The 12,454-nt window shown below is 44.3% G+C and overlaps 1 protein-coding gene across 4 annotated transcripts in view; it reads left to right on the top strand.

Annotated features, from left to right (window-relative positions):
- The window catches only part of plcb4b (phospholipase C, beta 4b), a 105,729-nt gene that overhangs the window by 43,052 nt on the left and 50,223 nt on the right, over nt 1-12,454 (top strand). For all 4 annotated transcript variants that reach the window (XM_080791218.1, XM_080791215.1, XM_080791216.1 and 1 more), the window contains exon 4: nt 9,508-9,605. In XM_080791218.1, the coding sequence (XP_080647344.1) occupies nt 9,522-9,605 (84 nt within the window). In that variant the 5' untranslated portion in view covers nt 9,508-9,521. The remainder of the gene's footprint in view (nt 1-9,507; nt 9,606-12,454) is intronic.

Raw genomic sequence — 12,454 nt, 5'->3', positions numbered from 1 at the left:
GGAAGGAGCAGATGGCACTTAACATGTTGTGAACTCAGTGTGTATGACCTCAGGGCAACGAGGTCTGAATGACGTCGGGCCAGACTGGGACAGAAAGTTTCACCAAAAAAAAAAAAAGTTTCACACCCACTTTGCCATAGACCAGCAACAGAGCTTTTAAATGCAGTGGCCACTGAACACAGTATGACTTTGATGCTGTCGGACACAAGCCTCTTAACTCCATGTTTTAAGTGTAATAAAAACACATTCGATATGTATCATTATAATTACCAGACGGAGCTTAATAAGCAGAGACACCAGACCGATTCAGATTCACATTACCCCAAACCTAATTATAGTACTGTATACATCAAAGAAATGTTGGCTTGTTAGATTTGCCAAAAAACCCACCGCATTTTTAAAACAAGCGCTCAAACAAAACACAACTCACAACCCTGAAATGAAAACAATAAGCAGACTTGGCAACACTGATCGTCGGCTCCTCCTGGCTGCACATCCGAATGTTGAGCTATTCGCTGAACTGAACCCCTAATTGCTCTTGATGAGCAGGTTGATTGCCTCATATGGTTTCCTCCGCCTGAATGGGTGAATGTTAATGCAAATTGTCTGCATATAAATGCGCCATTTAGCACTGACTCTCCTGTCGCCTCCCTGTGATGAGCTGTGCTGTCGCAGACAGGGCCCACCTGCAGCCTGACGCTTTATTCTGCCTCGTGGTGAAGGACGGAGTGGTTCAGCCGTACCTTTGTGTCAATACTCAACAGAATATACAATGGTGTCTGGAGATGTTTTTGACACCAGACTATTCTGCATTCCGCTTCAATTCATGGCCTGTTGCCCACTGTATCTACCGCCTTAATTCATGGACTGTTGGCAAAACCAAACCTGTGTGTGTGTGTGTGTGTGTGTGTGTGTGCGTGTGCGTGTTTTGTTGTCTGGTTTATTGCCGTTGTATAGTGTATTGCTGTGTTTGTTTATCGTTGTGCAATTATTTTTGTACTTTGCTGAATTTCTCTCCTAGGAGATTCATTAAGTGTTCTCCTATCTGGGGCTGGCTGACTCTCAGGAGCTTCCTCGAGAACAGATTTAGTATCTGGCCCTGGTAGATGAAGCAATTCCAAACCGTCCAGGAAATAAAGCAGCAGGGGAAAAAAATGTGACAGGATTCCTGTGAAATCAGAACGCAGTCCTAAACGCAGAGAGAAGGTAATTTAGGGCCATCCAACTCTAACTAACAACTGTAAATTGTTTAAAATTTCAAGTGAGGCGATGTCCACCACATACTGTACATAATTGCAATGACAGTGAATAGTTCTATAGTTATAGTGCTTGGTGTAGACAGCCATTTTTTTCAGCTCTTTCTCCATTTGACAGATGTGTAAAAACTTCTCAATCTGTTTATCTATAGTATGTTTACTAAAGAGCTGGAAAGACAGGGAACCCTTGTTACAGAACAAGCTCACAGCAACGTAGGTCCTAATGCCAGATAATTCTTTAAATCCTGTTACATCATCAAATTATAATATATAATATTTATTTGTATTAATAATTCATAGAAATACATCTACTATTACTTCTACTAACCACTAATGTTGAAACAAAATGAGCAAGAATCTTCTCATCTGTGTTCCTTCTCTTCAGCTTCTCCTCTCCTTTCTGTACAGTACAATGTCTGTCCATTTAAAAGCCTTTCCATCATGTCTCTATTGATCCCTGTCTTTAGCCAGCCAGCCCCACTAAAGGGAAGAGAGAGGGAAACTGTTGCACTTTAATGGCAGATATCTCCACATAGTTCAGTGTTCTGAAATAGCATATGCTGTGACTGCTGTCGATCCTCCTCATCCTCTGGGAGCGCAGCAGCACAGCGGCATGGGAAAAGCTTTTGAGTAGATTGAATACCCATCAAGCCTCTGTGGACAGGCACACGTCGTCATTGCGTCAATAGCATTTATTTAACCAGCATTACTTTATTTATTTATTTTTTTAAAGTGTACTTTTATACCTAACAATCCATCGACATGGTTTTCCATTAATTATAGGGCAAATTGGCACGTTTCCTTGGCCTTCGCTATTTTGACAGCACACCAAATGCAGACACATTAGGCCTAGTGGAGCTTCCATCAGAGCCTGTTTATTTATTGACTCTTGATTGGCTCCACAGTAACCATTACCTGAATGGCACTCTAATACTATACACTAATACTTTAGGTAGAGTGCTCACTACTGATGCATGTGTATTTTAGAAATGAACTCCACATTCTACTTAACAACTTTCAAGCTGGTGTCCCTATTTTGGGCGTGTTATTTATAAAAATAAATGCACCTTCGTATGGTGAAGTATTATGTGGTTAGCTATTGTCAGCTAAACATGGAAAGTTTACATAGTGTAAATCCAGACAGTGCATCGCCACGGATATGAATAGAATTATAATTACTGTGCATGGCCAATAGTATGCAGTGGTGTAAAGTAACTAAGTACATTTACTCAGTACTCTTAAGTACAATTTTGAGGTATTTGTACTTTACTTAGTATTTCCAATTTCCAAATGTACTTTTACTTTTACACTGTTTTACTCTACTTTTATTATTTGAAAACTTTAGTTACTAGTTAGTTTGTAGATTTTGATTATTAATACAAAACATTAACCACTTCAGCCCTATATACATTTTGGCCATTTGAAAATAGCCTATCTACAAGCTCACAAGGCATTGCATCGTGACGTATTGTGATCTGTTATTTTCAAACTATTTGTATACATTTGAAAACTTTAAATGATACATTCTGCCTAATGAATATTTTTTACTTTTGGTTGACATTTTGATGAAAATACTTTTGTACTTTTACTCAAGTACATTTTGAATTCCGGACTTTTACTTGTAACAGAGTAATTCTATATTGCAGAATTTATACTTTTACTTAAGTAAAAAACATGAATACTTTTTCCACCACTGGCCACAGATATGAATAGAATTAGAATGACTGTGCAATTTCCTAGTATGAAGTTCATATACAGTACAAGGAATTTTGGTGACACTTTGGTGTCGGTTGCTGTGGCAACCCAACAACAACTAAAATGTGTAGGTGTCGCCTATACGGAAGGGATTAAAAGTGTAACATTGAATGAATGCTTTTCAGTAGTTTGGAACCATACATGGAGTGCATGAGGAGTCACTGCCAGGTACCGTGATGTGAACCAGAGCTACAGTAGTCCTAAACGTACATCAATCTAAGAATTATTATCGTTGATACTTGAGTCCAACCAGCTGTGATTAATGCCCGCTCCTAGAAGTGTCCCCGAGCGTTGCAAAGCCGCTGAATCGAGACTTTATACTGCAAAAGGTTCAGCTAGAGTTTAATTTAAGTGTTAAACAAAACCCAAAAAAAAGGCAGATAGTGAAGATAATGTAGCATATATTGTACTGTATGGTAGTTTTATTTCCTTATTGTTGAATGCAGATTGGATGACTCAGGGATGTTTGACTGAGAGTTGTGGCATTGATGTCCTCGCCCCTTCAACGCCCCCATCAACGGTAGACTGTAGACTGCTGGGCGAGCGCTGGTGCTTTGGCATGGGGGGTCAGATCAACATATGGGAAGGATTATGGAATGTCAGAACAGCTCAGCTCCATATATGGAGATCTAAAGGCCTATTCATAGTCTGGATTTTCGGTGGTAAGGTGACCACCGCTCCGGTGGTGAGCTGACCACCGGAACTGAAACAACGTTGAGCGGTGGTGAGTAAAAACAGAGAGAAGGGCTGGAGCGGTGGCGGTGGTTTGATCTTCACCGCGGCTCGTGACGTCATGTTGTAGTTCGGTGGTCACCCCACCACTGTAAATCCAGACTAAGGGTTTGAGGTCAGATGTAGAGTTGCTGGCCTGCTCCATATATGCAGATCTAGGTGATGATCCAGTCTTCTCCATGTATGGTTATCCAGAGTTAGATGAGGTCAGTGTCGTCACTGTCGTGATCTTCCTATATCGAGATGGCCATATATGGTGGTGTGATGCGTCACAAGGCATGATGTCCCGAGGCGTGACCATATATGGAGGCCTGATGTCACGAGGCGTGACCATATATGGAGGTGTGATGTCACAAGGTGTGACCAATGACCATATATGGAGGTGTGATGTCACGAGGCATGACCATTATATTGAGGCGTGACTAACACACAGAGATGCTGGTTTTCATAGTAAATGTGACCTATGGTTGCAACAACAACAGCTGTGGGTGCGGCTTCAGTTCAGGTGGTCACTGCCCATCACCATCCACTAGGCAAACCAGGCATACTTATTAATGAACTGGTGGGCGTGTCCACATAAAAACGTCATTTTAACAAATACTGTACACTTTTTTTGAAAATAATCTTCCTCCTTATATAATAATAATATCTGATGATCATGTTATAGGGTGGCAAAAGATCACGGCACTCTATCTTTTATTGTGTTATGGCATACATAAAAGCGGCACACGTGCTGCTATTGTGCATGAAATAAAGCGCCATAGTAGGCTGATGAACACACGTGTTGTTACGCTGATCAAGGAGAAAAGTATCAGAATATTGCCTGAATCCAATAAATATCGCCGGAATCCATGTCAGGACAATGAGATGTCTCTGGTAATTCCCAAATCCCCCGAGAAACGGCAAAACACAGTCATCGATGCGTGAACACTGAGGTCATATCATCATAGCTATGGACTGAATCATATTGTTGCAAGTTAAATAAAATATATCGTAATCAAACATTTTTGAACCACAACGAGCCTAAAGGCTTGCACAACTAAAAACAAGGCAGGTACCCACCCGAGATTACTTCTGTTGTGTCCTCTTTTCAGCAGCTTGGTTAGAATATACTTGAAAAAGACCTGACGTTCAAAACGTCGTATACTGTACCTGTGCTGTTAAGAAATTTGGGAACATTCAAAAGTGAGTTCCGAGCCCCCCTTTGTTCTATAGTTTGGCACCAATGTGCATAACTTTATTTTAGACACAAGGCCCATATAAAAACAGAGATAAAGCCCAGCCGGTGGCGTAACCGTCTGGGCACCCGACTGGTAATCCAGTCGCAGTGTGCCGCGGGTTCGACTCCCAAGCCCGACACGGCCTTCTCTCCCGTTTCCTGTCAGCCTACTGTCTGTCCTTTAAAAAAAAACAATAAAAGGCGTAAGCCGCAAAAAATAAATCTTAAAAAAAACAGATAAAAAAGAATAATATTACTAATAAAATAAATACAGACAATAACAACACAGTGATAGTCTGAGTAGAAGAGGGTTTTCAACTTTTCACTCCATAAAGCACAGATCGATTAAAAACACATAAACATAGCCTCCAGTGTTTCCAGAAGCATGTGATCCTTGTTGTTGAGCATCATAACGGATATGATCCCTGATTATGTGACCCAGGTATTTTTCACAACGTCTAATACTTGACCACCTGCCAATGAGAAAGAGGGAATTCTGAGCTTCTGATCTCGTGATCATAACCACACTCTTTTTGGAGATTACCGGTATATCAAACAACCCTGAGTAGATACTGTAACCCAACACTGTATGGAGAACATTGGAGACAATACAACTAAATCATCAGCCTAAATCATATGATTAACATGGTTATCCCGCATCAGTTTGACACTCTTTTTACTGTTTAGATACAGTATGTCGTCCATGATAAAGTAAATGTGCCCCAAAATTGCACTAAAGTACAGTACTCTAAAAATGTACTCCTTTACTTTCCACCAGCGGTTTCAGTGCCCGCTGCCGGGCGGTCAGCTGGCCGGCTGGTGATGCTCCAACCTAATTTTAGTTTCTGAGGCGCTGAGGGCCGCTGCGCTCTACCCTAGCTGCCATTTTAGACGAAGAGCAGGCTGGGAATTGAGCGCCTCGCGGGGATCTTATCCATCGCAATTATCTCGTTGTCAGGGGTTGGACACAGGGCTCGGACATCGCAGCCTTCCTCCTGGCCTCCCTCAGCTTCCTCACATGCACACACACGCATGCACGCACATGCGCGAGCCTGCCCGGGGGTTTCGGCTGAACACACCAGCATGCCCTCATAGAACCTCAGCTGCAATTAGCCATGAGGAAACCGCTACCCAATGTGGGTTATCGAGGGTGCGAAGGGCCTGGCTAAGGGCAGCCCACCACTGAGTAATTACCTACTTAAACTCTACTGTATATATACTTATTCGACCGGGGTCCCCCAGCGGTCTATACTAGGCGACCTCCATTTTTCTCTCTAGAACAACTGCCTTTGCAAAAAATAGACGATCAACAAGCTCACAGCGCGTTGTGCTGTAACACACTGTGAGCTTGTGGATCGTCTGGGCTGGGTATATTTGGCCGTTTTCACTGAATGTTCATATGACATGCCCAGGATAGGGAATGGGCATGCTAGGGTTCTTGGGGTTAATGCGCACATGACTCATGAGACATTTGACTCCTAATCAGATTTGGCGACGGTTTCCTGTGTACTCCTCGTAGATGTGGATATTGAATGTTGCCTATGAGCCTTCCATGTGTCTAAAGCAGTCCCTGTGGGTGTTTACTGGCTGCCGGCCAGCGCCCCGTTCCTCATCTCTCCACAGGAAGTGTGCGTCTGTGTTCTCTGTCCCATGACAGGATGTGTGTTTGTGTTACAGACCCCCGGCAGGGCACCACAGATGGTGGAGGGCTGTGTTTGATGGGCCTGGCTGAGCCAGACCCACGTCCGTATGGAGGGCTGTGTTTGATGGGCCTGGCTGAGCCAGAACCACGTCCGTGCGTGTGTGCATGTGCTGTCATGTCGGCATGTTGTGTGTGCAATTTGTTTGTTCTATTCAGCCACAACTTACAAGAACAGCCAACCATTTTACTGGCCATATTATGAACCAAGCTGCAGAACTGTTTTCATTTCCAAATGTGATGCAGTTCAAGTGAAAGTCTCTCGGAGCAGAATAAATGTGTGTGTGTGTGTGTGTGTGTGCGTGCGCACGTGCACGTGTTTTTTAATTATTCTAATTTATTCATACTGTAGTAACAAAGTTTGAAAACACATTTGGCTCTGTTTTTGTGTGGTTCGGAGACACTTGAGGTGGAGAAATTGTAATAGGTTCATTTGAAACAACATTAACGTTTCGTTGGCTGATGTTACCTCCATTTCTTCCAGTTTCACATAGAACATTTCCACAACATTCATTGGCATTCTACCGACAGTGGTGGAAAGACAACTCAAATATTCTGAAATATATACAATGTATAAAATATCTTTTGAAATTAGCATATCTACAAGCATTGTGAGCTTGTAGATCGGCTATTTTCTAATGACCAAAGTTTAAATATAATAGGGCTGAAGTCAAGTGGTACATGCATGTTTTGTAATAATAGTCTAAATCTACATAGTAAGAGTTAAAGTATAATATCTGCCTCTGAGTGAGATGTGAAGTACTAAAAAAGTACATGCTAAAAGCACACAGCTTTTAGCATGCGTTCATTTGTCAAGCTTGTTTGTTTGACATTGCATTGATCCCCAGAGGACATGTGGGGGTCAAAGTGCAGCAGGGTCAGTCACTTAACCACATGAACCCGGGCATGCCTATTTTGGGCTTGTTATTATTATACAGTAAGCAAAGAAAACATAGAAGTTAAATGGCAGTTTAAAAAATAATGAAAATAGGCAGATCAACAAGCTTGTATGGCTATTTTTGAGTGGTGCAACCACTCCAAGGAAAAACAATGTCCGTGTTAACCTACATATGTGACTATGTGTGACTATGAGTTAACCTGACGCTGCCAGATCCAAGAAGCTTGCTACACACATTTGTTTGGGGAACATGGTTACTCAATACCGCCCCCATCTGGCAGAGTCAGGTTAACTATGAGTAGCAGTAGGGGCAAAAGTGGCGCTGTTGTGCCAGAAAACAGAGAGAGAGAGAGATAGTGCTGCACTGTTGCCTGCTAATGAGAGAGGGGGGGGGGGGGGGGGGGAGGAGGAGAGGGGAGTTGCACCACTCAGTTCACACGGGTGTGATTTTTTGCTATATATCACACAATTACATTAATACGATATTTTTGGGGATTTTCTCTGCTTTCTATATTTCTTTATTTGACAGTGGATAGTTGACATTGGACAGTGAAGTAGACTGACAGGAACTACACCCCCAAACAGCCCACCCCACCCCGGCCACCTCGCTCTCTGTCACACACAGCTGTCTTCACCTTCTATTTTCTCTACCTCTCCCTTGTGTGTCTCAGTTCCTACGTCAATTCACCCCCATCTTTCTCTCTTTGTTTCTGTATCTTTTGCTCTCTCTTGCTCTCTCTCTAATATCCCTGTCTCCCATCTCTTAACACCTTGCTATTTCCTTCTCTCTCTGTCGTTCTCATTTCCATCTCTCCTCATTTCTCTTCCCTCCGTGTTTTAGATGTCTGTCTCTCCTCCCAGTTCACAGGCCATGTTTAACCCTTTTGACCCTCTCTCTCTCTCTCTCTCTCTCTCTCTCTCTCTCTCTCTCTCTCTCTCTCTCTCTCTCTGTCTCTCTCTCTCTCTCTCTCTGTCTCTCTGTCCTTCTCTCAATGACATCCGGTTTCCTTCCATCATTCCCTTTGAGAAAAGGAAATCTACTCTCTGCAGCATGTAATGGGCACTCTGTATTATCTGCACACACACACACACACACACACACACACACACACACACACACACACACACACACACACACACACGTGCACACACGCACACACGTGGGCGAGTGCAAGTACACATTTACTGTTCACCCACACCTGTTAACAGCCATCCATATGTGGTGAGCGGTAGGTGAGATTTAACAGATAAAACACCTCCGCCACCGTCTAGCATTTAATTCCCATGATGCCTTGCATGAGAGACTAGGTAAGTGCCGACAGCGCTATAGATAGAACATAACGCTCTCACTTCAGTCTGTCACATTGGGGGGGGGGGGGGGGGACTCTAACGCCACAAAGTCTACCTGCATTTGGGCCATTGCTCCGATAATGTGACAGCGCTCTGACACTATGACACACGTGAGCAGATGTGTCAAATGAATCGAGGCGGATTTACTTGTATCTTTTTCGGGAGGAGGCGAGGTTATGTTTTGGCAAGGACGAGCGTACAGTGCAGTCAAATCCTAACTCCAAGAGGTACTAATGATATGGTTGGTAAAATGAACCTGTGGCACTGTCCAGTCTCTACTATCTCACGTATACTCACGGAAACGAGTGTCCTGTTGAATACAGTATTTGTGTACATTTGTTTATTTTTTATTTTTTCCATAATTTTTTTAACCTATTTCAGGATTGAACATATTTGGAGGTGGCAGGCAGCCATTGCTCGAGGGCTCTGTGAATTAGGGAAGCACTTCAGGCCATGTACATGGACACAGCAGGCAGACGAAACGCTATAGCTCTTGTGTTCACCGCACTCCTACATATACAGACAACACAAACTCCCAGGAGTGTTTTTGACTGACTCTCTCTCTCTCTCTCTCTCTCTCTCTCTGTCTCTCTCTCAGGTGTGTGAGCAGCCATGACGAAGTCCTACGAGTTCCTCTGGCAGAAGCATCTGCCAGAGTTCATGCAGGAGGGAGCGTCGTTTGACAGGTTTGACGAGGTGAATATAACCACAATGTCATCGGGTGTTTCAAACGCCATGCGGGAATTCAATTGAAAAAAAAGAGAGAGTGAGAGAGAGAGAGAGAGAGATATGCCCTTCTGGCTAAGAACCCCCCCCCCCCCATTTATCTAAGACTACAGGTGTAACACTCATTCACATCTGATTGCCCCCAGTATATTTCTGAAGCTATTTACCGATTGTACAGTATATTAGCCACACACCACAGACAAAAGGCACTGGTTGTTGAATCCTGCTTTTCTCTATTTGTTTGTCCTAAAATGAGAAATCACTCGTCAACGCTGAAATATATGGATTAATATTCATAAGGCATCCTACATGAGGGGTGCCTGCTAGGGTTTAAAATTACTTTTTCTAGTGGATTCTATTGGCACCAGTCTGCTCCTGTGCCGTGGAAACAAGGCTGTCAGTTTAGTAAACGATGAGCCTGGAGCCAAGATGGCCGCTTGTAGTGTAGTGATTCACAGGGTTTGCCGATAAACTTGTCATAGACTGTCATGAGTCACTCTAATGACTCTGAGACACGCACACACACACACACACACACACACACACACACACACACACACACACACACACATACTTGCCCACGGTGGCGGGGGGGATCCATGCCTCTGCTTTTGAAATCCTTCCCCCGATCATAATGTTTTAATTGCTGTTAGAGATATGTCCTATTTGATCCCTGCTGACCGCCAGACGGCACTGAATATTCCCCTCCATTCCACGCACACGCACGCACGCACGCACGCACGCACGCACGCACGCGTATTGTACTGTACTGTACATCCTGAGACAAAGCATTTGAACACACACACACACAGTATGGCTACGTCATGTTGTGTTAATCAGAGCTGCCTCATTGATCACACTCATTAAGAAGTGGTTGACGTGGCGGCTGATTGTCTGAACCACAGTCACTGAGGGACCCTATATACCCTCGCTCACTGAAATTACTGCGTGTGTGTGTGTGTGTGTCCTCCCGCCATGTTTCCTCTCGCTAACTTAATCAGGACAGTTAGCTAGGACATTTGCCTGGCAAATGCTAAGTGTGTCACACACACACACACACACACACACACACACACACAGCCAGGAAATCCCTTTAGTGTTTAATGTGGGCATCAGTGTGGGAGGAGGAGGACGAGGATCCCTCTTCATCACAGAGGTGGGGGGGGGGGGGCGGCCGAAGAAGATCAAAGTAGCTCTGAAAAGTGGGCCAGTGCACTGGTGGATAGAGTGTCCTCATACTTGGAGCCTATGGCCTGCATGGGCACATTTAGCCACAGATGGGCCCTAGATAGTCTGATTGGTGGTCCTTTGAGGAACCCTGGCATAGGCCTGCTAGGCCTCATGCTGCACGTTTCCTATTCAGGCTCTATATGCACAGCAGCCATATTGGAAGGAAATGTAACCTCTTCCTTATACCTCCTTCAACAGGTGCTACCGATGATACTAATGAAGGCTCTGTACCATTTAGTTTCAATTAATTTCCCCATAACTCTGAGACAGTGTACCCAATAAAAATCCTATAAATACACGCGAAGAGGTGGCAAGACGCCGCCTCTAGAGCAGGCATCTCTTCTGGGTTTTTAAACTTGCGCACGGCTGCAACTTGTAGCGTGGGCAAAGCGTTTCCGGTTTTCTGGTCCGGAAGAGATACCCTCCAGGCGGCATCTTGCCGGCCCTTGTCATGTATGTCTGGGTGTACCCACAGTGTACAAATGGAACCAAAATGGACCCATGCATGTCGGCCAGGGGACTGCCCATAATTCCGACATCCCGTTAGTCTGACACGGTTAGTGTGGGGCCAGTCGGACCAACGGGACGTCGGATTATTGGGTTGTCGGAACACTGACATGGCACCTGCAGGTCCATTTGGTTCCATTTCTACACCCTCAGAGATACACACAAATACAGGGCCATTTGGAACCCCCTCAATGAACCATGAGGGTACCTGGACCACACTTTGAGACCCACTGGTGTAGCAGAGTCTTTATACAAGATTTCCCTGCTAACCCACCAGTGCATCCACGGCAACGCTCCCCCCTACCTCAAGGAACTGCAATCGTCAACCCGCTCCCTCCGCTCCTCAAACACTAACCTCCTCAAACCCATAAAGATTAACCTACGCACCATGGGGGACCCTCGGCCGCCCCTGAACCCCGTCCACCTGAGAGCACCACAGTCGTTGACACTTTCAAGAGAGGACTAAAGAACAAAGCCTTTTTAGAGCCTTACCCTTATGTTTTAATAGTGTTCCCGTTCGATGTTTTTAATGGTGTGATGTTCTTCTGTTTTTATTATTAATATTATTACTATTATCCTGCTACCCTAATAGACAGGGGTACATAAGCACAGTGGCCGTTTATCCAACAGCTTTCTCCGACCGAACCACACTTTTACCACACATCTCTATATGCAAAATAAATTCGGCACACTCCCAGAATACATATAGGCTACATTTAATTGAAAGAAATGTCTTAATTACTCTATAAATATTGTTTTACATCACCACACGATCCCATGGGACAACTTTCTGTGACGTCAAAATCGTCATGTTTGCCAAACTCTCCACCAGCACAGAGCCTCCTCCCCCTTTCACTGCTCCTCTGTGCTGTGTGTGACCGACCCACTGTACCGGACGGTCATAGCAGCCGCTGAGCCGCCTGTAGAAACCCCTCTCCTCTCCAAGCAGCAGCCCACATAACCGTGAGACCGCAGTGAGAACGCTATGGCATTGCAAGAAGCTAAGGCTTCGCTGCTAAGCTAACACAACACCAGCCATGGTGGTGGTGATGTTAGCTTAGCTTAGCGTAGCGTAGCTTGCT

Source organism: Protomyctophum bolini, assembly GCF_963924005.1.
Source record: "Protomyctophum bolini genome assembly, chromosome: 19".
Lineage (NCBI taxonomy): Eukaryota > Metazoa > Chordata > Actinopteri > Myctophiformes > Myctophidae > Protomyctophum > Protomyctophum bolini.
The sequence above is the reverse complement of the archived record's forward strand: the minus strand, read 5'-3'. Positions and strand labels throughout refer to the sequence as shown.